Source organism: Pogona vitticeps, chromosome 5 (assembly GCF_051106095.1).
Source record: "Pogona vitticeps strain Pit_001003342236 chromosome 5, PviZW2.1, whole genome shotgun sequence".
NCBI classification, from domain to species: domain Eukaryota; kingdom Metazoa; phylum Chordata; class Lepidosauria; order Squamata; family Agamidae; genus Pogona; species Pogona vitticeps.
The window spans coordinates 190,220,101-190,246,343 of NC_135787.1; the positions used below are offsets into that span (position 1 = coordinate 190,220,101).

Below are 26,243 nucleotides of genomic sequence, written 5' to 3' on the forward strand. Positions count from 1 at the left end.
GCTGCAGCAAATCTGAAACAAGAACCCAAGAGTAGCCCTGTGGGATCTGACCAAAGCCGATTAGTCTTGAATGCTTGTTCATATGCAGGCCAGGCGTGCAGCCGCTACGCAGCCTCCACTGCATGTTCCCCAGGCAACTGATCTATAGAGTCCTTCTGCTTCTGAGCCTGGATCCAACAGTCAGCCTGACTAGTAGACACTGGTGGTCCCAACCTCACCAACCTCTGACAGCCATCCATGAGAGCAGCCAGCATTACATCTGGTGGCACTGAATGCCCCTGTTTAATTATGTCCTGTTATATGCTCTGGAGCATTTGAAGACAGGAGGGCCTGGCGTGCTCTGGTCCATGGAGTCACCAAGAGTCAGGCACGACTAAACGACTAAACAACAACAACATATGCTCTGGGGTTGGGGAGAGAATGGCTTCTTCACTATCTACGCTCGATTCAGACTCAACATCAAACGAGAGTCGAGAACTACATTTTAAAAAAAATCTATACTGACCTGTTTCCTTCTCCCTCGTGTTCTGACTTCCATTTAGCTCTCAATCGTGGCTGGATTAATCTGGACATTACAACAAACTCTGGATCATCCCAGAATTAGGAGGGAGAGGGCACACCATAGGCTGTAAAGCCAATCAGACTCTTGGGCAGCAGGAGAAAAAAAATGAGATTAACACTTAAAGAGTCTCATCAGCAAATTAGAGAAGAATGCTGGAGCTCTATGGTGGCTACTGCATTTTTGCTCAAAGGTTGCTACAGCGTGGAACTGAAGAAACACACATGATTCAGTAGTGGTTATCCCTCGTTATGCCTCAGCTATTTAAACAGCAACAGCCCAAACCGAAACAGATAGTATCTGTAAGTAATTTTATACAACAATTAAAAAAGAAATTGTGTCCATCATAATCAATTAAAAAAATATTCAGGGGCTTCTTTCCAGTTTGCTAGAAATGATGCCATCCACGGCTTTGCTCCCAGAAGACAGATGAAAACGGTGAGCTGCCAGATTCAACACGTCCACACTCAACTTTCAAGGGAAAAGAAAAGGAACTCAGACTTGCTCGGCAAGGTCCAAGATTCTGAATTTGTCCAGGTTATAGAAACATGCCTTCACCACTCGTCCTCCAAAGTACCGTCCATTCAGGTCAACCACCGCTAGAATCGAGATACAAAATGTAGGCATCAGACACAGAATATTTCACTAGGTAAAGACATATTCCAGATGATGAGCAACAGGGCTTGTTTCTGTCAATCTGAGCTGGGTAATACATGGTTCATAGAATAGCTAGAATCCTTATATGACATCCTTATATGAGGAAGAAGTAAAGGTAGGTACAGTGGTGCCCCGCACAGCGACGTTAATCCGTTCCAGGATTAACGTCGCTATCCGGATTCTTCGCTATGCGGGAGGGGAAAACCCATAGGAACGCATTAAACTCCATTTAATGCGTTCCTATTGGGAGAAAACTCACCGGTAAGCGAAGAATCCCGATCTGGCCGCCATTTTCGCCGCCTCGGTAAGCGAGGCGTGAAAATGCTGCGGGCGGCCATTTTCCCCCAGCTGGGCGGCGCTTGCTTCGGCTGTGGATGCCTCCCCGCAGGTTGCACCGCCCAGCTGGGGGGAGAAGGTTCAGAGCCCCCGCGGTGGACGCTTCCCTGGAGGTTGCTTTGAAGGCAGCGCCGCCCAGATGGGCGGCGCTGCCTTCGGAGCCACCTCAGCGTCCACCCCCAGCGCTCGGAGGCAAACCCTACCGAGCGCCAGCGGTGGACGCTTCCCCGGAGGTTGCTTTGAAGGCAGAACCACCCAGCTGGGCGGCGCTGCCTTCAGAGCAACCTCCAGGGAATCGTCCACCGCCGGCGCTCGGAGGCAAGCGCCACCCAGCTGGGGGGAAATGGTGCCTATGGGGAAAAATCGCAAAGCAATTTTTCCCCATAGCTACCATCAGTATGCGGATTCGTCGTTAAACGGGGCACTCGTTATACGAGGCACCACTGTATTTCATGTCCTGTGCCCTTTACAAATAACTAAAAAAAGGGGCCACAAAAGAACAAAGAGGTCTACTAGACCAAAATATAAAATTTACCTAGACCAAACAGTGGGTTCAAGGCAGGCAATGGGTTAGAAGGCGGATTTTAAGAAGCTATCATGACATCCACAGCTTAAGCTTTTGCCTCATCACCTAATGGGAACATCACCATCATCTCAGAACTGCAAAGTTGGAAGGGACCCCAGGAATCACTGAGCCCAGCCTCTCCCAAACTCCTAACCTCTCGCTCTGCACCCAGATGTCTAAACGGCTGTGCTACCCAGCAGTTTACAATGCCAAAAACTTAAATGAATCCCATGTCATAAACTTCAGGACCAAAAATATTAAACAGACAGTTACCTTTAATGGCAGATTCAACTCTTTCAAACTCTAGAAATATTCTCACGGCTTCGTCATCAGGAGCGCCCGGAATCTGGATCAAAAACAAACAGCGGCAATGAAAGGGAGGTCAACCTGCCCATGACCTTTTCGATCAAGGAGGTTCAGCATGACCACGGCTAGCACAGCAGCAACACAACTGTTGCCTTAATAGACAAGGATCACCACCCAGTGGTATTGAGGAAGTGCACAAAAATGACAGCCGTGCTTTCTTATTGGACCTCAACTAACATTGTTCCTTTTACAAAGTATTGAAACAATCACAATTTTAAAATTTGTGATGTATTCAATAACAGTTACTCTTTACCTTCAACCTGTCGGATTTCTGGTATCATCAGGGGAAATTTGGAGTTGCTTTTTTCTATTGTTAAGTTTACTTAAGAAAATAAAAAATGTTAATAGTGTTAATAACACATTACAAATACAGTACTCAGTACTAGCTGCTGGGCGATTTTTCTTTTTTAAAAAAGCAATGTTAATAAAAACGCCTCAGCATTTTAAAATAATACCACTCCAACAAACTCTGTCAACATTCCGCTACACGTATACCAGTGACCCTCAAGGACTGCTTTCAGTATGAGATGCTGAGTGACTCCATATTCCTGTCTGATGACTTTTGATCCACAAACAGCCGCTATATAAAATGAGAGCAGTAGTACGAAGGGCTATCCTATCAGTTGGCGCCTGCCAAGTTGACTTATGTCAGAGATTAGAAAGTATGGCAATCTCAAGGACTCCAGTTTAGTGCTGGGAAATAATCAGGTTGGTCAAATTCACAGTACATTTGAAAAACATGCACGCTGGAAAGAACTATCAGTTTGCAAGCAAACTCGGGGAACAAACGGTGTGTTGTATCAAAGTACACCTTCAGTTCGGGAACATGGTCTTGCATATTTAAACCTGACCTGACGTAGACAGAAGATGCTTTAGTGCAAGAGTTCCACTCATTATGCTTAGAAATAAGGACAATATATTGCTTGATGAAATTTTGTTAAACTCAGAAAGGATGCATCGTATGTTGGAGCACTCTAAGAAAATATTGCACATATTTTAGCTGGACTTAACCCACATGCACTTTGGAAAAGAACATTATCCTTTGTATTTTAAAGTTTGGGGAGGGGAAGAATGCTCACAGACGGGACAGTTGGCCTCAATTTCTAGAGATTTCTCACTTTATCCTGTTTCTAACACTTTTGCATTTCACCTACTGCAACTTCTTTCCTTCTGCTAAATCTATAGTACAATGTCCAATGAAATGTTGGTGCCTTCTTAAAAAAGGAGTCATAATTGGCGGTGGAAAGGCTAGCTTATACCTCAAAGATGACACACTTCCCAACTTTGCCATATTTTTCACATTCCTCCTTGGTTTCGCCTTCAAGGTCTTCATCGACCTCCCCAGCTCCTACCATATTCTGCAAAAAAAAAAAAAAAGAAAAAAGAAAAAAGAAAAGAAAGAAAAGAAAAGAAAAGTCAAGTTAACGAGCAGACTTCAGGGTAGAAGCCACACAGCTGCATCTCCACCTTAGCTGTCTGAGCATTTAGAGAAGAAAAAAATGAGCTTTGTTTTCTAAATGCAGAAACACAGCTAAGAGAGGGCTAATGATTTGTTAATTTTATTCCTATCCTGCCTTTCTCCCAAGAGAGGAGCTCAAGTCAGCTTACATAAAATGAAGGCTCAAGCAATGGTTTTACTACGAAGGGCCAACCTTACTTTCAGTTATGCTCCATCATGTTCCAATAAATATTCCAATGAAGCAGTGGAAAATCATGGAAGATAAGTCATCCCATTAAATGGGTCACATTCCATTATACAGCGGTGCCTCGCAAGATGGTTTTAATTCATTCAGTGAAAATCGTCATCTTGTGAAAAAATCGTCTTCCGAGGTTCCCTATGCATTGGTCTAAAAAAAAAAATCTTGTGAAGCATCGGTCTCAAAAAAAAATCTTGTGAAGCATCAGTCTCAAAAAAAGTCTTGCGAAGCACGGTCATAGAAAAAAACATCTTGTGAGGCACCATAGTGATCGCAAAAAACAATCGTCTTGTAGGTTTTTCGTCCCACAAGGCAATCGTCTAGCGAGGCATCACTGTATTTGACCCAAATAATTTTGGGAATGTATCCATCACTGGGACTTTGGATAAAGCGTCAGATGGGGTTTCTCAGTCGACCGTTTCCGCCATCAACCAGGCTTTGAGCCCCCTTTCCCTTCCTCTTGCAGAGAAGAGGAAGGAGTGAACCATGAGCCCAATCTTATGATTCAGGAGCACCTGCATACGAAACTAGAGATTTAAGAGGCTGAGATTTAAGAGGCAGGCCTCCATAGGTTGGGGCTTTCCCCCCTGCCCTTTACATCTTCATTTTAGTCTGCTAATCCTCTAGGACAGGCAATGTGAAGGCTAATACTGTAAGAGAAGCTGACCGTTCTCCTGCAGCTTATAAACTGTGATCTTCCTGGACACAATCCCAACCAGACCCTTAACGCCATAATTCCAGGAAACAAGATATGAACCTTACCCGCAGCAGGACCACTTTGGTAGGGCACTTTAATATCTCTGTCAGAGGATTTGAATCAGATTTCTTTGATGCATCTGCTATTCAGGAAAGAAAGGGGGGGAAAGGCAACAGCAGTGCTATATTAAATGCCAAATCATTACTACGTTTTGAAACCTCAGGCCAATTTATCTTTGCATGCAGGAGAGAGCAGTGAGGGCTCCAGAGAAGCACAGACCTTGAAGCTGGTGGCCTGTTTCAGGATGCGAAAAATATCATTCTCAGTGAAAGAAGGGGGAAAGCAAGACGCCTAACTATGGTTGCCACATCTGCACATTACAATAAACCAGAATCCAGACCAATTCTGCTGTGCAGTGAATGAGCTGCCGTACTGGTACATGCTGCTGGGTCGTTCCCACTTGGTTCTTTTTGTTGCTCACAAGCTAAGGATCTCCCATCCATGGTTTTCTGTGGCCATGTGAACCAGAACTCTGGTCTGTCTCTCAGAGAAAAGCCAGAGTGATTAGTGAAGAACTAATCAGGAAAGCTGCCTTCTTGGAGAAGACACAGGCCCTGGGTTGCACACAATGATTTTGGCTTATTTGTGACATAGGAACACAGGCTGCAAAGGCAACTAAACGTACAGCCAAGCTTTTCTGCTCCTTCATAAAACTCAGATTATGAATATCCCACCTTTCAATATAAAAGATTTTTTCTTCCTATGACTGAAAAATGTTAAAAGGAACATTCTTGTCTGTACAATAGGTACAGATTATTTATTGTTGATTTGCTGTTTTTAACAGTACATAAAAACTAGTTATATTGAACTAGGAGACTGTATTTTAAGTTGTTGACTACTATCATTTCTCTTATTGAATATATGTACCATATTAATTGACTAAATATATGTACCATATTAATTACATTTCCTGCCTTCTTAGTTTTCAATGTTCTTAACACACAGGGCCAGCCAGCATAATACAAACAGATTCTTACAAGAACTTTTAAAAGCCCTACTGTAGGTGTTCCCTAACTGCAATTCCCAGGAGGCCCAGCCAGCACTGCTAGTGGTGAAGGCTTCTGAGAATTGTAGTCAAAGAACACCTACATTACCCAAGGTTGCGCTCGTAATCTCAAGATTAGACCACTGTAATGCGCTCTACGTGGGGCTGCCTTTGAGGCTGCTGCGGAAACTTCAGGTGGTGCAGAATGCCGCAGCCAGACTTCTCAGTGGTGTGAAAAAATATCAACACATTTCACCCGCCCTGGCCGCATTGCATTGGCTGCCCATCCGATTCCGCATCGACTTCAAAGTGATGATGCTCATGTATAAAGCCCTAAATGCTTTAGGGCCTCGATACTTGGCGGAACGCCTACTCCCACCAAGATCTACCCGTGTCACTCGTGCGAGCCAGGAGGTGAGGCTGAGGAGCCTAACGCCGAGGGAGGCCCGGAAGGAAAAGACAAGAAATCGGGCTCCTCGCCTCTGGAATAACCTTCCCCCTGATATTCGCATGGCTCCCTCGCTGGGTATTTTTAAAAATCAACTAAAAACACTGATGTTTCGGCAGGCCTTCCCCTCAGCCAATTCCTGATTTCCCTCTCTTTCCTCTTCCTAGTGTCTGTCCCATCTTGTCCAAAGTTTTTCCCCTTATATAAAATTGTTTTTAATGACATTGTTATATTTTTGTTGTAAGCCGCCTAGAGTGGTCTTAATCGACTAGATAGGCGGGATATAAAATTTTAAAAAAAGGTTGGGAATCTGTGCTTTAAAACACTATATGGGAAGTCAATCTTACATGACCACATTTACTGGGATGATTGTGTGTGTGTGTGTGTGTGTGTGTGTGTGTGTGTGTAAAAGCTTCACTGAACTGAGTAGCTGCCAGAGATTAAAGAGTGCAGAGGAATGATTCTCTGTCCACATTGTAAACGGCCTCAAGCACTTTCACTGTGGATATCTCTGTAGCCTCTAAAGGAAGCGGCTCCCTCCTATTAGCAGCTTTCTCTCTTATGCAGAAGTGACCAAAGTAAAAACATAGCATGGCAATTTATAATAATAAGAATAACACTTCCATTTTTCAGGACAAAGGCTCCACAGTGAAAACATACTTTTGACGTGGTACGGACATAGGAGACTAATCAGAAAGGTGAGAAAAGAATATTCTATTAATGTGACCCTTACAGAAATGAGTTTAACAATATAAGGTAAAGGTAAAGGTTCCCCTTGACATTTAGTCCAGTCATGTCCGACTCTAGGGGGCGGTGCTCATCCCCGTCTCCAAGACACAGATCCCGCGTTTTGTTTGAAGACAGTTTCCGTGGTCACATGGCCAGCGCGCAACTAGACACGGAACACTGTGACCTTCCCACCATGGGGGGTACCTATTTATCTACTCGCATTTTTACATGCTTTCAAACGGCTAGGTTGGCAGGAGCTGGGACAAGCGACAGGAGCTCACTCCGTTGCGTGGATTTGATCTTACGACTGCTTGGTCTCCTGACCTTGCAGCACAGAGGCTTCTGCGGTTTAATCCGCAGTTAAAACTGTTGCAGGTAAACAAAGAGAGGAAATTTAAGGGAGATCAAAGCAAGGGAAATTACAGATAATGAATAACTACCCCCATCTGCAAAAATGTGCAGCAGGAGATCACCCAAATGGTTCTGCCCCATCATTCAGTCACCCCTAAACAAGATTATCCCATTTTCTAGATAAGCTAATTACCTTTATCTGCAGCATCGCCAACAATGATTTTGCCACCCCTCTTGCTTGTTTTTTCTACCGACAGCGCCGTGCTCAAGCCCTGTTCGTGCTTCCCAAGACCCTGACCCTCTCGGAAGCCGTATTTCTGCATGATCTTGTGTGCCACCGTGCCTCTGAAAACAGATGTGAAAGCCATTCTGAATGATCAGCCACAGGAAATTACAGGGCACGGATGAGCTTGACAGGAGCTGTATGAGATTACTCTCTATAGCATTACACTTTAAATCAGGGGTGTCCAACCTTTCACCTTTCCTGGGCCACATTAGAAGATGAAAATTTGGTTTGGGCCTCACATAAATTTGGTTTGGGCCGCATGGGGGGGCAGCCCTAGCTGTCCTCCGCAGCCCCGCTCCAAGAGCGCTTACTGGCAGCTGCGATCTCAGACAGCAGAGGCTGCCAGCTTCGACTCCAGTGGCTTTATGGGGCCGGGAGGGGGTCCACCTATTGACGGGGATGGCGCAATGCAGTCATGAAGCCCCCCCCCCTCTCCTCTCCCCTCCCGCTGCTTCCTTCCTTCCCTCTCTCCCCCTCTACTGTTGTGACATGCCCTGGCCACATTCCGGCTGCAAGCGCTGGCAGTGTAACTTGAAACTTTGGAATTTCTTTAAAAATAAAAATTGCACTGGGCCGCATTACGAGCTGACCTGGGCCGCATGCGGCCCTCGGGCCGCAGGTTGGACAAGCCTGCTTTAAATGGTAACTGGAACACTATCCCCTTCATTTATTTACAAGTGTTTAGGGAAATGAATACAATCTAGAGCCAGAGCAAAAGAGAGGTATTTTTCTGAAACATTAACGTGAACTACAGTTGTTACAAATACACTCAGTACTAGCTACTGGGTGATTTTTCTTTTTTTAAAAAAGCAACTTCAGCATTTTAAAATAATATTCCAAGTTCTAGCAAGGACGAGAATTGGGAAGTCCTGGGTTTCAAATCCCCAGGTCAGCCAAGAGGCCCGCCTTGGGCAGCCGCTCCCTCTTTCAAGCCTTACTTCTCGCGAGTCTGTTGTGAGGAAAAGTGAATGGGTCAGTGCTCCAAACTACTGTGAGCAGAGAGGATGAAAGAGGAAAATCGGATGAATGCTGGCTAAGAATTATTAGGAGTAACAAACTCTGCCGACGTTCTGCTAGACATACACCAGTGACCTTCAAGGACCGCTTTCAGTCTGAGATGATGAGTGACTCCATATTCCTGTCTGATGAGTTTTGATCCACAAACAGCCTCTATAAAAAACGAGAGCAGTAGTACGAAGGGCTATCCTATCAGTTGGCGCCTGCCAAGTTGACTTAATGTCAGAGATTAGAAAGTATGGCAATCTCAAGGACTCCAGGTTAGTGCTGGGAAATAATCAGGTTGGTCAAATTCACAGTACATTTGAAAAACATGCATGCAGGAAAGAACTATCAGTTTGCAAGCAAACTCAGGGAACAAACGGTGTGTTGTATCAAAGTACACCTTCAGTTTGGGAACATGGTCTTGCATATTTAAACCTGACCTGATGTAGACAGAAGATGCTTTAGTACAAGAGTTCCACTCATTATGCTTAGAAATAAGGACAGTATATTGCTTGATGAAATTTTGTTAAACTCGGAAAAGATGCATTGTATGTTGGGGCACTCTAAGAAAATATTGCACATATTTTAACTGCACTTAAAAGCGAACTACAGTTGTTTTTATTAAATATGGGGGTGATGGGAATGGTATTTTTATCACCGGTCCAATTTGCATTAAATTATCTGTGCTCTCATTGAATTACAGATCACACAGCACTGTGGTTAATGGTATTAGTGTCAGATCTCTGAAGGAATCTACAGAGATCTGACTGAAGCACAGAGATGAATTTTCTGCAGTAGCTCATCAAAAGAATATTCTTAAGAAAATGAGCGACATTAACTTTTAGGCATCTCCTTAGTTAGTGTAAAACACACTAGATCACTGGTTCCCAAGCTTGGGTCATCAGATGTTCTTGGACTAAAACCCCAAGAAGCCTTCTCCACTAGCTTTGCTGGCCAGGATTTCTGGGAGTTGTAGTCCAAGAACATCTAGGGGCCCAAGGCTGGGAACCACTACCCTGGGTGCGGCTGCCCTATTCCAGATTAACTAAAAGTAAGCATAAAACACAAGAATTTCAGATGGCCAGCTAAGGCTTTTCCTGTGCTTATCTGTAATTCATTCTTGACCTGGTACTTCCAACCAAAGAGAAGTCAGTATTTTCAACAGAATGGATAAAGAAAAAATAAATAGCAAATTAACCACATCCCTCACCCTCATGTTGAGGACTCCCACTGACATACCTAATAACCAAAGAGCTATTCACAGATCGCTCATTTCAAGAATGCATTTCAGACGACAGCACTCGGATCTTTAAACGCTTCTCCGTTCAAAAATATATACCATAGATTTCCTTGTCTTCCCTTCTGCTTACACACCTTGCTTTTCCTTCTTATGACTCCCAGCCAGAAAGTGCCAAAGCAGCCCCTTCTGCCCGCTCTCTAGTCACCCTCAGTCCCGGGTGCAACAGGATCAAAGGCCAATAAGCAGAGAACTCTAAGTCAAGGTTCAAACCCTGACAGAGACGCCTCCATGAGGATGCAGCCAAGAGTGCCTTGAACAACTTGGTAGCTATGCGGATTGCACGACAAACAAAAACCACCTTCAGCTTTTGTCTCCTCTCACCTTTTTTTTTAAAAAAAGAGCCCTGATTGGATCTCAGCAGCCTGCAGTTCTTTTAGGAAGTACCTGCAAACTTAGGAGCCACCGTAATCTTTCCTCCCTTCTGCTTCTAAAAATTCTCCTTCCCCAAAGTGGTTTCCCCTGTCCAGCAGAGCTGCTGATTTTTCTCTCCTACACTGCCCTCTGCGGGCAGTGGCGTGTCATGGCGCCCACCGCTCGCTCACGGACACTCACCCCATATTAGCCAGGAAGGAGTTGCTGGGCCCGGTTGGGGATCGAGGTCTCTCGGGCTCATCGTACATAGGAGGAGGGATGGCGGCTTTGGATGAGGAACCGCGGGACCTGGGCTCCTCTTCGTATGGGAACGAGGGCACAGCTGGAAGGGAATCAGGGCGACAACATTTGTGAAACGCTGTTCATCATTAGGTTTACTCAATCCTCCAGCCTCTTCTAACGGAAACCAAGGAGTCTTACGACAGTATACGAAAGGCAAAGGTTAAACAGTATACAGCAGTTAAAAACAGCACGAATACTGTAGCATATTTATAATAATATGTATCGCTAGAATCCTACTGGTATTCAAGCAAGGTCTGAATAACTTGTTTCAGCTCATTGCATCTGGCCAACAAGGTGCTGGGGCCCGTCGCTGTTGTACAACTGGACACACAACCTTGCCCGTTGACTGCTACTGGCTGCTTGAAGAAAAAAACACTTCTGTAAGTTACACAAACCGTGTAAGAACACCAATAGGATTCTGGCCTATATTTATACCATCAGACTAGACACCTTCCCAAGAAAAACAACGAAACAAAGTAAGATCTTAGAAATCTTATTTTAAGGTTCATCTGCACTACTGACAGGAGTGACAAGGAACTGCCCTCTCTAATGCGATTGTGGAAGCCTTCTCTTTCCCCAGTCACTTAATTGTACAAGTAACCTGAACAGTTACCCCATTAACTTGTTGTTGTTTAGTCATTAAGTTGTGTCCGACTCTTCATGACCCCATGGACCAAAGCACGCCAGGCCCTCCTGTCTTCCACTGCCTCCCCAAGTTGGGCCAAATTCATGTTGGTCGTTTCGACGACACTGTCCAGCCATCTCGTCCTCTGTCGTCCCCTTCTCCTCTTGCCCTCACACTTTCCCAACATCAGGGTCTTTTCCAGGGAGTCTTCTCTTCTCATGAGATGGCCAAAGTATTGGAGCCTCAGCTTCAGGATCTGTCCTTCCAGGGAGCACTCAGGGTTGATTTCCTTCAGAATTGATAGGTTTGTTCTCTTTGCAGTCCAGGGGACTCTCAAGAGCCTCCTCCAGCACCACAATTCAAAAGCATCAATTCTTTGGCGGTCCACCTTCTTTATGGTCCAGCTCTCACTTCCATACATCGCTGCTAGAAAAACCATAGCTTTGACTATGCGGACCTTTGTCGGCAAGGTGATGTCTCTGCTTTTTAAGATGCTGTCTAGGTTTGACATCACTTTCCTCCCAAGAAGCAGGCATCTTTTAATTTCGTGGGTTTTAACCTCATACTTACCTCATTTGAATGTTGCCCCTGCCCTCTATTTTTCTGTGACCGTCCCCAATGCACACTGGATTCAGCACAAACACATTCAAACCCAGCTATAGCAAGAGGAGGTCCAGTCCCAAATAGCCGTACAGCACTGCAGAGAGCCACAGACCTAGCTCGGCACACGCACATCCTTGAAAGGCAGCCTACGAATACAGAGCCAATTCCCTTAGATCAGATCGATTTGTCATTTTCAAGCTCCCCAAGATGCCACACCATCTAATAGACTGAAACGGCACTTCCAACACATAAAACAGGAATAGCATTTTTGGGGGGTGGGGGTGGGAGAGACCTCCCAGTCCCCACCCAGACCAAGAATGACATGACTATGACCCATCCAATGGCAAGATGCAGAGTAACCTCCTGGCCGTTCCCCTTCTGGTTTTTTTTTGACTCAGAAAGGCACACCACTGCTCCTTTGGTGAGCGGTGGGGATTTCCTGAAACCTGCAATGATGCCGGGAGGTGCCATTCAGAGGCACAAAGGAAGAGCAGGGCAATGGCCAGGAGGGAAGAAGGCCACTCAACATCTTGCCATTTTATTATGTCATTTCGTCTGGGGGGGAGGCTCCCACTGGATGGCCAGACTGGAAATTCTCCCCCCCACCCCCCGCTGAAGTTCAGTCCTTACATTTAAATTCATGATGATGCATTCCTTTGAAAGGTGTTTCTCTGCCACGCTGACTGATGTGCACATCCCCTGCACTGCTCTGCCCTTCTCTCCCCTCGAGCCTATACATACGCCTTAAAGCTTATTTCACGAAGGGTACGGCTCACAGAGACATCTGAACCAGAAGACCCTACACCTTCCTTTCAGGCATCGCAGCTCAGCTGCAGCTCTTGCACGGTGAAATCCTCCTAGGCCCTGTTTGCCTATTCATTGCTAATAAATGATTCTGAGATGGAACATCCACCGTGCCCAAGGGTCTTCGGAGAGGGTCTACAGAAGTCTACAGAAAATTCAATGAAGAGTTAAATTTACTTACGTTCTTTGTCTTTCTCAACCAGTGATGTCGGCGGTGCAATGGCTGCACCTCCCATACCTGTACAAAAAAACCCCAATCATATTACAAGGGATACAAGAATTCACAAAAGCTTACGCTGCAGAGTGTTTCTTCGCAACAGACCAGAATCTCGTGGCCCTTTAAAAGTGAAGAAACACTGATTCTCCACTCCGTCCTGCAAATCCATCTCAATTTAAAGACCCTGGACTCAGGGGAAATGGAAAAATTTCCTGCATGTGATATCAGTGTTATTGGTCAAGCCTTCAGAGTCTCCATGCATTAGCAGTGGGGCAGTGTAAGTGTTATTTGGAGGATGGTGGGGAAGGTCATCAAGACTGAAGCAATCCAGCTTGTCCCAGTTAGAAACAAGTCACCTTTGACACGCAACAAGGATCCAATCAGCAGCCAAGTTTGAGGCAGAGAAGCAGGCATGGCTGTCAGTTACGAAAGGCCCTGGATAGACTGCCCTCCATCGTATCCCCATGTCCTCAACCACCTGGCCTCTGATGGCTGTGGATCGAAAACAGCCAGCCTTTTGCTCCTACGCTCTTTGGGCACTCACTGGTGGTGGCCAAATAAGTCTACTTTAAAACATTATGGATTGGGTAGGGTGGAGTGGAGCACTGCCCCAGCTTCCCCCTTCAGAGAATTATAGAAAAGTGAAGTTGAAAAGGGTCTACAAGGCCATCCAGTCCAACCCCCTGCTTAAGGAAGGAATACAATCAAAGCACATCTGCCAGGTGATTATCTAAGTTTTTCTTGAATGCCTCCAGCACTGGAGCACTCACCAACTCCTAAGGTTCCACTGCCATACTGCTCTAACAGTTAGGATGTTTTTCCTGATATTCAACCGCAATCTGGCTTCCTTTAACGAGCCCATTGTTGCATGTCCTGCACTCTGGGATGATCGAGAACAGATCTTGCCCCTCCCCTTTATGACAGCCATTAAAATATTTGAAAAGTGCTATCATATCACCCTTCAGCCTTCTTTTCTCAAGGCTAAACTCGTCCAATTCTTTCAGCCTTTCCTCATAAGGCTTGGTTTCCAGCCCGCTGATCATCCTTGTTGCCCTCCTCTGAACTTGTTCCAATTTGTTAGCATCCTTCTTGAAGTGTGGTGTTCAGAACTGGACAGAAGCCGCCTAGAGTAGTCTTAATCGACTAGATAGGCAGGATATAAATAGAATAAATAAATAAATAATAAATAAATAAGAGTCAAGTTGAGGTCTAACCAGTGCTGAATATAGGGGAACTAGCACCATCTTGGAAATGTTACTTTTTTCCCCGACTACAGTTTTTTTGGATGTCAAAAATGGGCTTATCCAACAGTGACAGGCAGCAACAGGCTAGCGCCATGCGTGGAGAAGCAGAGAGGCTGGTACCTAGAAGTGATCACCAGCAGGAAGAGGCTACAGGCTGGCTAATGGCCAATCCTTGCCTGGGCCAGACATCAACTTTAGGCAAACCCAGCAAATGCTCCAGTATATTGACTGCTCATGTTGGGCCTGTGAAAAAGGGTGAGGTGGAGGCCACATCTCCAGTGGAGATGACAGTCCTTCATTAACACACACGGTCTGCCACTGAACAATTGGCTTACTTCTTTTCCGTCTCTCCCTTTCATAATCTTCATCCTCATCAGAATCTGGATCTGGCCGTCGTGAAAACCCGCTTGCTTCGTGTCTGTCTTTGCGCCTCCTGGAAATTCACACAGAAATTAGGACAGACATTAATTCGGAGTGACGTAACACAGCAGGCACAAGGAACCTTCAGCCCTCAGGAGACTACTGGACTCCACAGTCACCCTGCTGTCTGAGCTGCTTGGAGATGGGACCCCCAACAAGGTCGAGAAGGCAAAGGCCTTCCCATCCCACCAATATGTCATTTTTCCTCAATTTTTTTAAACTTACAAATAATTACAAAAAACATTTACTTTCAAGAGCACTCTGCAACACAAACAGTACTTAGGGTCTATATTTTGCTGCAACCTTATACAGGTTATGTTGGTCCTGCCATAAACAGCTCCCTTATGGCTCATTTCTTTTCTCTCTAATGCCCCAGGATGAACTGATTTTCTCACAGGGGTATAACAGATGTTACAAACTTAATAAAACTGTACTCCGTTCTATGTATTCTCAAAGGCTTTCATGTTAAGAACACGGCCAAACGGCTCAGAAAACCCACAACAATCATGTACAGTGGTGCCTTGCTAGACGATGATAATCCGTTCCACTGAAATCGCTGTTTAGCAAAATCATTGTCTAGCGAAAATTATTTCCCCATTGGAATGCACTGAAACCTGTTTAATGCATTCCAATGAGGAAGAATCGTCGTTGTCTAGCGAAGATCGGCCATAGGAAAGCCGCTTTGAGAACCGCCGATCAGCTGTTTAAATCACTGTTTTGCGAAGCTTAGGTCCCGAAAACACCCGTTTTGTGAGCGCGGAGGGAGCTGTCAAAATCGCCATCTAGAGAAAATCAGTTTGCGAAGCAGGGACCAAACATTGTCCAGCGAAATTCTCCCATAGGAATCATTGTTTTGCGAATCGCTATAGCGATCGCAAAAAGTCAATGTCTAGCGAAAAACTGTCATGTGGGGTAACTGTCTAGCGAGGCACCACTGTACAGTGGTGCCCCGCATAGCGACATTAATCCATTCCGGATTAATCGTCGCTATGCAGAAACATTGCTAAACGGATCAAAAAACCCATAGGAACGCATTAAACTTGGTTTAACGCGTTCCTATGGGGCCCAAACTCACCGTTCAGCGAAGTTCCTCCATAGCGCCGCCATTTTTGCGCCCTCGGTAAGCGAGGGCAGGGTGCGAAAAAGCTTGCGCCGGCCATTTTGGGCACCAGGCGGCCATTTGGAACCGCAGATCAGCTGTTCTAGGAACATCGCAATGCGAAGATCGGTAAGTGAAACGCTTCCCGATCATCGCAATGCGAGTTTTTGCCTTTGTAAACATCGCAATACGATTGCTTTTGCAATCGCAAAAGCGACATTGCTATGCAGATTCGTCGTTAAACGGTGCGCTCGTTAAGCGAGGCACCACCGTACTCTGTTCTGTTTCAGGGCTTCCAATATCAAGGGACTCCCCAAGCACCAGAACCTATGTGCACAGAAACCATTCCAATAACCAAGTCACTATGAATTTATTAGACAAAGACTTCAAAATACCATGGAAATGTATTTTGAAAGTGCAAATGGGCACACGTTGAAATCAGACACACATCCTATGGTGCACGTGCCCATCCGAATTTTAAAAGGGGTTTAAAAGACAGAAAGTCCCTTCAGCTGGTGTGGCTGTTCAGCTCTTTTCAGATTTCCACTCATTCAAGAGCATAAATTGCACCTTGTGGCCCAGACAACTCACTTCTCTCTTTCTTCGATCTCCTTCTGCCTTTCCAGCTCCCGCTGGCGTTGCCGCTCCTCCCGCTGGCGTTTTACTACTTTCTCATAGTCATTGGGAAACATCGGATCATACTCATCCGCCAAAGGAATCAATACATCTCCTGCAGAAAAGCCACTGGGAACGGGATCCTGTGACGCAAGAGGGGACACACTTAGGAAAACCTATCTGATGAAAGCCCATACAGAGGATGTCCTCTTACGCATCGCTGTGTTTCCAAACTGTTTCCCAGAATTGTTTTCACTCAACCTCATTGGTCCAAAGTAAGCATTCTGTCACTCCACCTTTCAAATCTAGACGGCTGATTTTAAACTGAAGGCTGGGTTCTACTGGACTCTAAGACGGGCCTGGGAAAGCTGATGCCCTTGCCGCCCCCAATGGGGAGGATGGTATCCTCTGCCCTTCCCAACACTGTTCCCAAGCAACACAGCTGTCTCACAACAGTCTGCTTACACAAGGGCATTGCATCATTCTTTTATCACCACTGCTCATATGATACCCATCTCAGCCAAAGTGCCCTGTTTGCTTCTAGGTTCATTTCAACAGGCTGATCCTTGCCTACAACACAATGAAAGACTTTTGGCAGTATACCTCCAAGAGGTGCGATGGGGGGGTGTTACGGGAAAGGTAAGGTAAAGGTTCCCCTTGACATTTAGTCCAGTTGTGTCTGACTCTAGGGCACAGTGCTCATTCCCGTCTCCAAGCTGTTGAGCCAGTGTCAGTCTGAAGACAGTTTCCACGGTCATGACGTGGCCAGCACGACTAGACATGGAACACCGTGACCTTCCCACCAAGGTGGTATCTATTTATCTACTTCACATTTTTACATGCTTTTGAACTGCTAGGTTGGCAGGAGCTGGGACAGGCGACTAGAACTCACTCTGTCGCGTGGATTCGCTCTTATGCCGGCTGGTCTTCTGACCTTGCAGCACAGAGGCTTCTGCGGTTTAACCCGCAGTGCCACCACGTCCCTTATTAGGGGAAAGAGTGATGCTCTAACCAAGGCCAGTCAGTCTGGCAAACAATACAGGAATATGTGAGTCCTAGAACAAAACATCTGGAGAGTCCAGGTTTCCCCAGATCTGTCCAAGCGTCCCTTCCCCTGTCACAGAAACCTCTCCTACCTACATTTTGATCTTTGCAGGATCCCTTCCCCAGACCATAGGCCCTCAAACAAACTCCTTCTGGCAGCAGTTTAGAAAAGGGTCTTTTCATGCACAGGAAGGAAACTGCAGAAAGCTCGCCTGAGAACACAACTGGGTATCACACACTTTTTAGACACTGCGACAATCCTGCTTTGTAGACAAGCATTTGCTTAAATGTTAAGCTGCGTACTGGGGTGTTCTTTGTTGTGGTTGCCTGGGAGGGACTGTGTCCTCTTTCGACGGTGACCAAGATTTCATCATAATATGTATTGCCTCCCACAAAGTACCAGGACTTCTTTGTTTGTTTGTTTTGTGGCTCGATTTGTTGAACTCTGTACAGTTCCTTTTTTTAAATAAACGAACAGTGCTAACGAATGACAAACTAAAATCAAGGCAGCAGCCCATCAGGATGTAATTAATTATTTGGCTAGAACAATTCCACTTTGTCTTTGGCAAAAGCATGATCGCCCTACAGTCTCACAATGGCCATCTAAAGATGCCCTGTGACATAGTATCTTTATTGTGATGATTCGTTTTGGGAGACAATATGAAAAAGTGTCTCCTATCTTGCGCAGCAGTTGCACTTTAAAAAAAAGTTTACTTATACTGAAATGAATATCCCCTCCTTCCAGTGCCTCCGCACCACTCAAAAGAGTGGCTCACAATAATTTCAAAACACAATGCAATATAAAAACTACACGTTCTGTAACAAATACAACAAACAGACCAAGGCAGTGCACCTACAGAAATGGAGACCACAGATCAGGTCTGGTTTTCCCCCAATTTTGGTGCCCACCAAATGTTTGGGAATTTTATTTCCCATCATCCCCATCAGAGTCAAATGAGCAGGAATGCTGGCAGCTGGAAGTACAACATCGCTGGAAGGCAATCCGCTGGAGAAAGCTGCCAGAGATAACCTTTTTTAAAAAAGAAATTTAAAAAGCTTAGCAGGAAAAAGCAGGTCAGGAGAGAACTGCCTTTGCAAAAACAGCACAAGTTGTTCAATAAAAAGGCACAGTGTTTCACAGGAATGGTACAACCACTAAGACCTTCACTATCATCAACGATGCCTGCACTTTATGTGGGACCGGGAGAGAGCTTAAGATAAAGAAGGAAAGAGAAGATCCTTTAGGATTGTTTTCTTTTTAAGATTACCCTAATTTACTTCGGAAACCTGTTTTTGCCCAGAATAGCCTGTGCCTCCAAGCAACCTTTATCCTACCTTCAGGCCAGCTGCCACGTGGGGAGGGGTGTCTACGATCTGCCGCTCGTCAGAAGCATTGCCTCGTTTCAGGTCGATCACGGGAGCAAGAACTGTGCTTTGTTTTGTCCTCTGACTCTGAAATCCACAAAACATAAGAACATTACAAGCAGAAATTCACCCCTTTGGCACACTGTCCTCCATTGCTAGATTTCCCTTCCCCCCACCACCACCACCACTGAGTGAAGCCTTGAAAAAAACTGTCAGGAAAAAATAGATTTCCATTAATTTTACTATAATAGCTTTCATATTTGTTGAAATCCTTCCAAATCAATTCAGCTTAAGCAATCAAGAACAATCTTTTAGAACAGTTGATTGTAAGTTAAAGCAAGAACAGAAGAGCATATTTTTAAAGAACCCACTGAAAAAAGCGACTTTCATAAAGGTATCATAATGAGGACCTTTATCATGACAGCTTTCTGAACACATAGTTTTACAATGTTTGTGTGACAGTTACAAACAATAATATACTTCCCACGCATGTGAACTCAAATTTCTCCTGTGTACGTACTGAAATTTCTGCATGTTTTGCACTTCAAAATAACAGATATAAGGGAGCTTAGCTCTACACAAGAAGGTAATCTATATTTTAAAAAGAGTTCTTCCATTAATAGTTAAAAAATTCTGTGACTAAACTGAAAGTATTGGAACTGCTGAAAAAGTTGTTCCCATTTAGGATTTCTAATAAAGACGTTGAGGTTTTTTGCTTTTATTGTTAAACTTGCATTCAAAATAGCAAGTGCTGACAAGGATCAAAAATCAATCACCAAAAATATACAGTCCGGTTTTTGCCATATCAGAACTCTGCCAGATGTTCTTTTATTCCAGGCAGGCTTTCAAATATTGAGAAGAAACTAAGGGTGATGAAATGTTGCAAACTAGAGTACTCTTTGTTTCCCAAACAGTATTAGGATTATAGTTCACAACAGGCTCTAAGGATTGAAGGATGATGCAAGTTATCAATTTAAGCTGCAGATGCTGAGTAGCACAATGTGATCTCTCTGGTTTGTTTGTTTGTTTATTGAGCTTCCAGACCGTCTGACTTAGTGAGATACTTCTCCGGTGGTTTACATAACTAAGCTAAACATACAAACTAAAATAATAAATTTGTGTCAATAATAACACAAACAAATGAAAATAAAAACAGCAATGAGATAGAGGACTGCCATCTGGTGACTTTTTGGGCCCGAGTGCCCAAACTGCAACACAAAATCAACTTATTTATTTCAAAGTGCCAATACTGCAATTAAAACCTGAATGCTGAAGTTTTAGATTAGAAAAAACAACTGATCCTGCACTGCAAGGGTTAAATGCTTGTTCTCCTCCCCCCCCCCATGCCCAGTGGGCGGTATTAACAAATAAATACTTACTGGTGGGGCAAATCTGCCTTCCAGTGGGAGAGAGTTCCAAAGGCTGGGGGAGTCTTTGAAACACAGCTGCATCTTTGATAGTGTATGGATGGTGTTAAAATACTCACACGTGTTTCAAACACTTAGGTTGTTTTCTTAACAGGCTCCTTGTAATATCTTTTTCATGCCAAAGGCAAGAAAAAAATGTCCAAAAAGAGGCAAAAAAAAAGCATCCAAGATTTCATTGTGTGACTGTGCTCATCCTTATTCATTTATTACTTTCATGTTCCTCTTAGCTCAGGGCTTAGGAAAGTTCCTTTTGGTGCAAATTCTGGAAGATAACTTTTTGGAGCACCAGCCTAGAATCTTGTCAGAAGGCCAACATGGGGAGATGTAACAATCAGAGGGATTGGTCACAGAGGATACATTAATAGGCCACAAATTTTAAAAATAATAATAATGCAAATTGCAAGCTTTTGTGGGTGTATCACATGATCAGAGGGATTGTTGACATCATCTTCAGGACTCAGTCAATCCTGAGGGTGCTGGTGCTGCCTTGGGAACCCAACCCCACTCATCTGGGTCTTTGTGACCTCACAGGGGTCCCACCTCTCTGCTGGCAGATAAAAGGGGCTTGCTGGGCAGGGCAGGAGACCAGAAGGGAAGCGAGTGGCCAGAGGGCAGTCCAGCCGAGAGAGAGCAGCAGCAGCTGCAGGGGACCCAGCCCTTCTGCGCAAGGCAAGGTCTCTTGCGAAAGCAGCTGAACTTGCTAAGTGGGCTTGCAAGTTAACAGCTCAAAGCTGGCAGAGATCCGTGACTTGAAGCTGGCTGATGTCGGCGATGGACCCGGGGGGAAGTCGGTGGAATCTCCCTGCAGAAGCTGGCGGAGGCTGCAAGGTGGAGGCTGGCAGAGGTTGGCGGAGGAAGCCGGGAGACATTAGCTTCCTAAAACCAGCTGGCGGAAGCTTGGTGGGTACCAGTGGATGGAAGCCCGGGCGTGTGTGTGAATGGCCGTTGGAGTGAAGGGGTGTGTGTGTCGGGTGTGTGTGCCTGGTCTGTGTGTGTGTGAATGGGCTGGCTGGCGTTCTGTGGCGATGTCGCCGGGGTGTGTGTGTGACCCAAGCATTCGGGAGCTGGCGGAGGCTGGCTTCAGAAGTGGAGTGGAAGAGATGAATGGGTGGATATTCCTGGTGGAAGCCAGTGGATGTTGGCAGGTGGAACTTTGAGATGAAGTTGCCAGAACATTGGTCGGTGGATACGCCTGGGTTGAAGCCAGTTGACGGCAGTGGATGAACTTGCCCCTTAGTTGTTGTTTTTTCTCTCTCTCTCTCTCTCTTGTAGGGCCCGAAGCGTCCTCTTCCCAGGGGGATGCGAGGGACCAGAAGGCAGGCGTCCTGCTGGAGCTGAACCAGGCCATTGTCTCCGCTGAGGATACCCGTTTAGCCTCTTTTCCAAAACCAATAAAAGAATTTTCCAAAAAGTGCTGTCTTGTTTGTCAAGGGGTGTCACGGGATTATCTTCCCTATCCCCTCATTATATCTGGGGCCCAATGCCTGGGGTGGATCTTTGTGAAGTCATGGTGTGGGGCCTTGTGATGTCACAGGAATTGAGAACATAAAATTTCTCCATGCATGTGTGAGGGAGTAAGCTAGGCATTTCAGTCTGAGCTCCTAAGCAAGTACATTATGTGTCATGTTGGACAGACACAAGAAGCCAGTGAGCCCTGGTGCCATTCGGAGAGGGTTGGAGTTGAGTACCCTAACGCTATGGCCACCCCGTAACAATAAACGAGACTCGCTCCTTCCCTTCCACCACGCCTCCTCACATTTGTTTGCCTGGTCTGGAGATTCAGGGGAGCCCAGCCATTTCCTGGCACAGCAGCTCATTCTCTGAGACCTGACAAGCCTCATCTTCATCATCAACACTATGAGCACTCCATGGACTTGCAGAGTACAAGTGGGGAGAAAATATGCCACTTCAAAGAAGCTTCCAGTCCAACCTCTCACGCCAGCGCCACAACCGAGGAAATGGAGATGGACAATGATTTGGAGATGAGCGAACATTAAAATTCATGTGGATCCATGCCATGGATACATGGCAAAAATACACTGGTACTGCAAAATCTGTTGCTTGAGGGCAGTGGCTGCCTCTGAGTGCCTAAGGTGAACTAAATTATATGAACTATAACATAATAAAAGAAAACATCCAGTAATATAATAAAATAATAAATAAGTGCAACAGAATACAAGTTTCAAAAATGAACCTAAGATGTTGCCAAAGGCCTCTTTAAATAATTCAGTTTTAATGACCTTCTAAAAGATTTGTAGGGAGGGGGCCTGTTGAATTTCTAGTGGAAGTCTATTTCACAGTGAGGGTGCCACTACAGAAAAAGCCCAGGTCCTAGTATTATTTTTCCTTATTTGCCTCTGGGTAGGCAGAACACTGTAGGCCTAATTAAAATGCCAAGAAAGCTTATATTCTTGCTTTCCAATTATTTTGGGGCTGCAGTTCCAGCAGAGAGCAATCTTTACTTCAGAAGAAAGATAACAGGAGAGGAAAGATAAATTACAAAAATTAGGAGGGCTAGAACTGAATCACAAAGCTTCGTTTTTACAGCCTCTTTCAGAAGCTGCCCTCCAAATTGTGACAGATATTTCACACATCACGACACCATTCACTCAAGCTGTTAGCAAATGACAGACAAGCATAACTGACTACAACCTGAGAACAATTATTTTGCAAAAGCTGCTGGAAGACATGTTTATATCTGTTAAATGGCAGGGGTTGCACAACAATTATTTCCCATTCTATTTGAAATCATCTGTCAAAGGAAGCATTTGGCTTGTAAGTACAGCCTAATGGTCAGTGACAGGAGAGACAGTTATCTGCTGCCTTTTTCTACTGTACCTTCGCTTGGGTGAGAGCTGCCTTTTTCACTTGCAGCTGCGACTGCAGTAGTTTGAAGTTCTTGGACCAGCCTTCTGTCTTGGAATCACTGGTTTCCACACCCAAATCATCATACAGGGACATCTTCTTTCTAATTCAGAACTAGAAAACAAGCAATTCATTTAAATTAAAAAATGAACGTCTACCATCACTTAGAAAAGGTATAGCTCCAAGCATCCCTTGGCTCCTCAAGGACCTACACACATCACACCAGAAGCCTTTTTGTTTTAAAAAAGTAATTGCTCACAATGTCTCCTGTGGCCATGGGGAGTTGTGAGGGCATTTTGCCATGTTCTGTGAAGTGCACAACCCCTTCTTCTTTTATGACGCTGCCAGTAAACTGGCAGGTAGGTGACTGTCTCATTTCTGTAATTTATGGGTCCCTCTGGGAGCCCTTCTGGCTGAAGAGCTGGGTAACTAGATGCTAATAAAAATTATCAACACAAAAGAATTATGCTTGTTGCATGTGGCATCTCAAGTTCACATGTCTGCAAATGCACGTTTTTGATGACCCATTTCTTCAGAAGAAAACCATTTTTTAAAACTTGCAATCTTTAAACAAGATCTGATGAATTCATGAAAAAGAGCTTTGGTAGGGGCTCATAAACACAGGTGGGCACTGTTTGGACTACAGCTCCCATAAGCATTGAGACGTCATGACTGCTGGGGCAAGGAGATTGCAAGAGATGTAGTTCAAAAAGTCTTAGTTCATTGTCTACTTGTGGACGGAACAGTCCTGCTGGTTACAGTGGGAAATAAGATGCTCCACACATCGAATTTGGTTCTGATCCAGTATGACCTTTTCCACCATCCATTCAACCCAGCGTGATGATGCTACGCTTAGCAGTGGACTAGAACTGAGGAAAACCAGGTTCAAATAACCCTCTGGTCAAAAATAAGGTATCCCTGAGCTCGTTATTCTTTGTCTCTTTCATCTTCATTCTTTTCACCCAACCTGCCTGCAGAAGGCTATTGCTAAAAAAAAAAAAAAAAACACGCACACAAGGAGGATAGAAGGTAGGAACTGTTGTTGTTGTTTAGTCGTTAAGTCATGTCTGACTCTTCGTGACCCCATGGACCAGAGCATGCCAGGCCCTCCTGTCTTCCACTGCCTACCGGAGTTTGGTCAAATTCATGTTGGTCGCTTCGGTGACACCGTTCAAGCATCTCATTCTCTGCTGTCCCCTTCTTTTCTTGCCTTCACATCAGGGTCTTTTCCAGGGAGTCTTCTCTTCTCATGAGATGGCCAAAATACTGGAGCCTCAGCTTCAGGATCTGTCCTTCCAGTGAGCACTCAGGGTTGATTTCCTTCAGAACGGATCGGTTTGTTCTCCTTGCAGTCCAGGGGACTCTCAAGAGTCTCCTCCAGCAGCACAATTCAAAAGCATCAGTGGTCAGCCTTCTTCATGGTCCAGCTCTCACTTCTGTACATCACTGCAGGAAAAACCACAGCTTTGACTAGGCGGACCTTTGTCAGCAAGGTGATGTCTCTGCTTTTTAAGATGCTGTCTAGCTTTGTCATTGCTTTCCTCCCAAGAAGCAGGCGTCTTTTAATTTCGTGGCTGCTGTCACCATCTGCAGTGATCATGGAGCCCAAGAAGGTAAAATCTGTCACTGCCTCCATCTCTTCCCCTTCTATTTCCCAGGAGGTGATGGGACCAGTGGCCCTGATCTTAGTTTTTGGATATTGAGCTTCAGACCGTTTTTTTCCCCACTCTCTTCAGGTAGGAACGAGGTACTCCTTTTATTAATTCATTTGTTCAAAACATTCTTAACATGGGTCTCCAACCAAGGAAACCACAACAGAATTTTACAATCATCAGCCACAGAAATGGCACAGACATACAATCAATAAATGCCATGTAATTAAAACATCACCATTTGAAAGCAAAGGGCAAAAATGGGGGGGGGGGAGAAATCCTTTCCCAAAATTGCAGAGCCCAGGTGGCAAAAAAGAGGCTAGATCTCATTGTTTTTTGGGGGGTGGTTGGGGGGGTTAAATAACACATTTGAATCATAACGACTGAATGACCGGTAAGTGGAACCTCCACATAGAGAGGCACTGTACCACCGATTCCCAGGCACCTGAGCCGCAAATAAAATATTTATTTCATGCCCCAGGCCTGCTCTCGAGTCCCTCATCGCAACCCCCACTCATCTGGAAAAACCACCCTCCGAGAGGCTGAACCGCCACCATCCAACTCGAGACGGGACGGGGAGGGCCCGGTCGGTACGCTGAGAAGACCAGGCGAGTCGGTGGCACTCTGCACATGCTCAGGAACAGACTCGACCGATCATGAACCCGCTGATGAGGCAGTCCCAACACGCATATTGTTTGAATTTATATATATATATATATATATTTGGGGGGGATGATGATGATTTAGAGGTAGGGGAAACGCCAGGAAACAGGGCGATCGACCACCCCAAACTGGGTCAACCGTTCACTCGCATCCACGCGTCCCTTTTTAAAGCAACCGCATCCAGAATTTAAACAGCCAACCCCTCTTTCTCATTTTTTTTTTAAAATAAAACTGCCTCAGACGCTCCCGCGTCGCCAGCCGACGGCGAAACCCGTCCTCACCTTTCCGTACAGGCCTCAAGCCGGGCCCTCGCGTAGGAGCCGACGGCGGAAAAAGCGCCTCCTCTTCGGGGGGAAAGAAGCGGCCGCGTCACGGACAGCAGCAACCAATCAGGCGCCTTCCTCCGACCGCCGGCCAACGGCGGCTAGCTTCCCTCCAGCTCTCTCCAGGACGAGGACGCGGCCGCTACGCAACCTCCGTAGCGCCGTGGTGGGAGGAGCCGGACGGAAGCCTTTCCTTCCCGTTGGTTCCGCAAAACCGACGAACGCTACGGACGACGCTGCGTAAGAGGCGCCTTGCTCTCTTCACTCCGGCAAGCAGGACGCGGGAGGGGGCGGAGCTCAGAGTTGCGTCAATTGCGGACGCTAAAGGAAGGGCGGAAGCTCTCCATGGTGCTTCATGGCCTGTTAAGCGCCCTCACAAGCCCCCAAGCAAATTCCAGTGTGCCTTCAGCAATAGAAATAAGCTTTCTATTGTGAAAGCTTATCCTAAGCCACCTCTATTAAGCTGTATGTTAAGGTTTATAAGAGGCCCCCCGTTTCAATCTGTGCAAGCATATTAAGCAAAATCCGAAGAATCATCATCTCCACTTGCCTGTAGAGCAGGTAGTTATTAAAGATTATTATCAG

The 26,243-nt window shown here is 45.5% G+C and overlaps 1 protein-coding gene and 1 long non-coding RNA gene across 4 annotated transcripts; one reads left to right on the forward strand and one right to left on the reverse strand.

The window, feature by feature from the left end:
* Window positions 1–795: 795 nt before the first annotated feature.
* On the reverse strand, window positions 796–25,755 carry RBM17 (RNA binding motif protein 17). Of its 3 annotated transcripts, none has more exons than XM_020811665.3 (12): window positions 25,617–25,755; window positions 22,994–23,134; window positions 18,699–18,815; window positions 16,296–16,462; window positions 14,521–14,618; window positions 12,906–12,962; window positions 10,591–10,732; window positions 7,644–7,795; window positions 4,943–5,016; window positions 3,743–3,841; window positions 2,391–2,463; window positions 796–1,158 (listed from the first exon to the last, which is right to left on the reverse strand). In XM_020811665.3, exons 2-12 carry the CDS (start codon window positions 23,114–23,116, stop codon window positions 1,055–1,057), a joined length of 1,206 nt encoding a protein of 401 aa, XP_020667324.1. In that variant the 5' UTR covers window positions 23,117–23,134; window positions 25,617–25,755; the 3' UTR covers window positions 796–1,054. The 3 variants fall into 3 exon arrangements, with proteins under 3 accessions (XP_020667324.1, XP_078232629.1, XP_078232630.1); XM_078376503.1 differs by having other exon boundaries at window positions 4,943–5,019; XM_078376504.1 differs by lacking the exons at window positions 22,994–23,134; window positions 25,617–25,755 and adding an exon at window positions 20,108–20,438 and having other exon boundaries at window positions 4,943–5,019.
* LOC140707818 (uncharacterized) lies at window positions 20,940–21,566 on the forward strand. The gene is made up of 2 exons (XR_012088005.2): window positions 20,940–21,055; window positions 21,428–21,566. It is a non-coding gene; the product is annotated as an uncharacterized LOC140707818 (long non-coding RNA).
* Window positions 25,756–26,243: the final 488 nt, after the last annotated feature.

Bases quoted from the DNA above. Each gene is read 5' to 3' on its own strand.
- RBM17 (XM_078376503.1), bottom strand. From the start codon at position 23,116: ATGTCCCTGTATGATGATTTGGGTGTGGAAACCAGTGATTCCAAGACA. The intron at 3,842-4,942 runs GTAAGGTTCATA...TTTTTTTTGCAG, and splicing joins CCAAAGTGGTCCTGCTGCGG to AATATGGTAGGAGCTGGGGA. The intron at 1,159-2,390 runs GTAACTGTCTGT...TCTCGATTCTAG, and splicing joins AGTTGAATCTGCCATTAAAG to CGGTGGTTGACCTGAATGGA.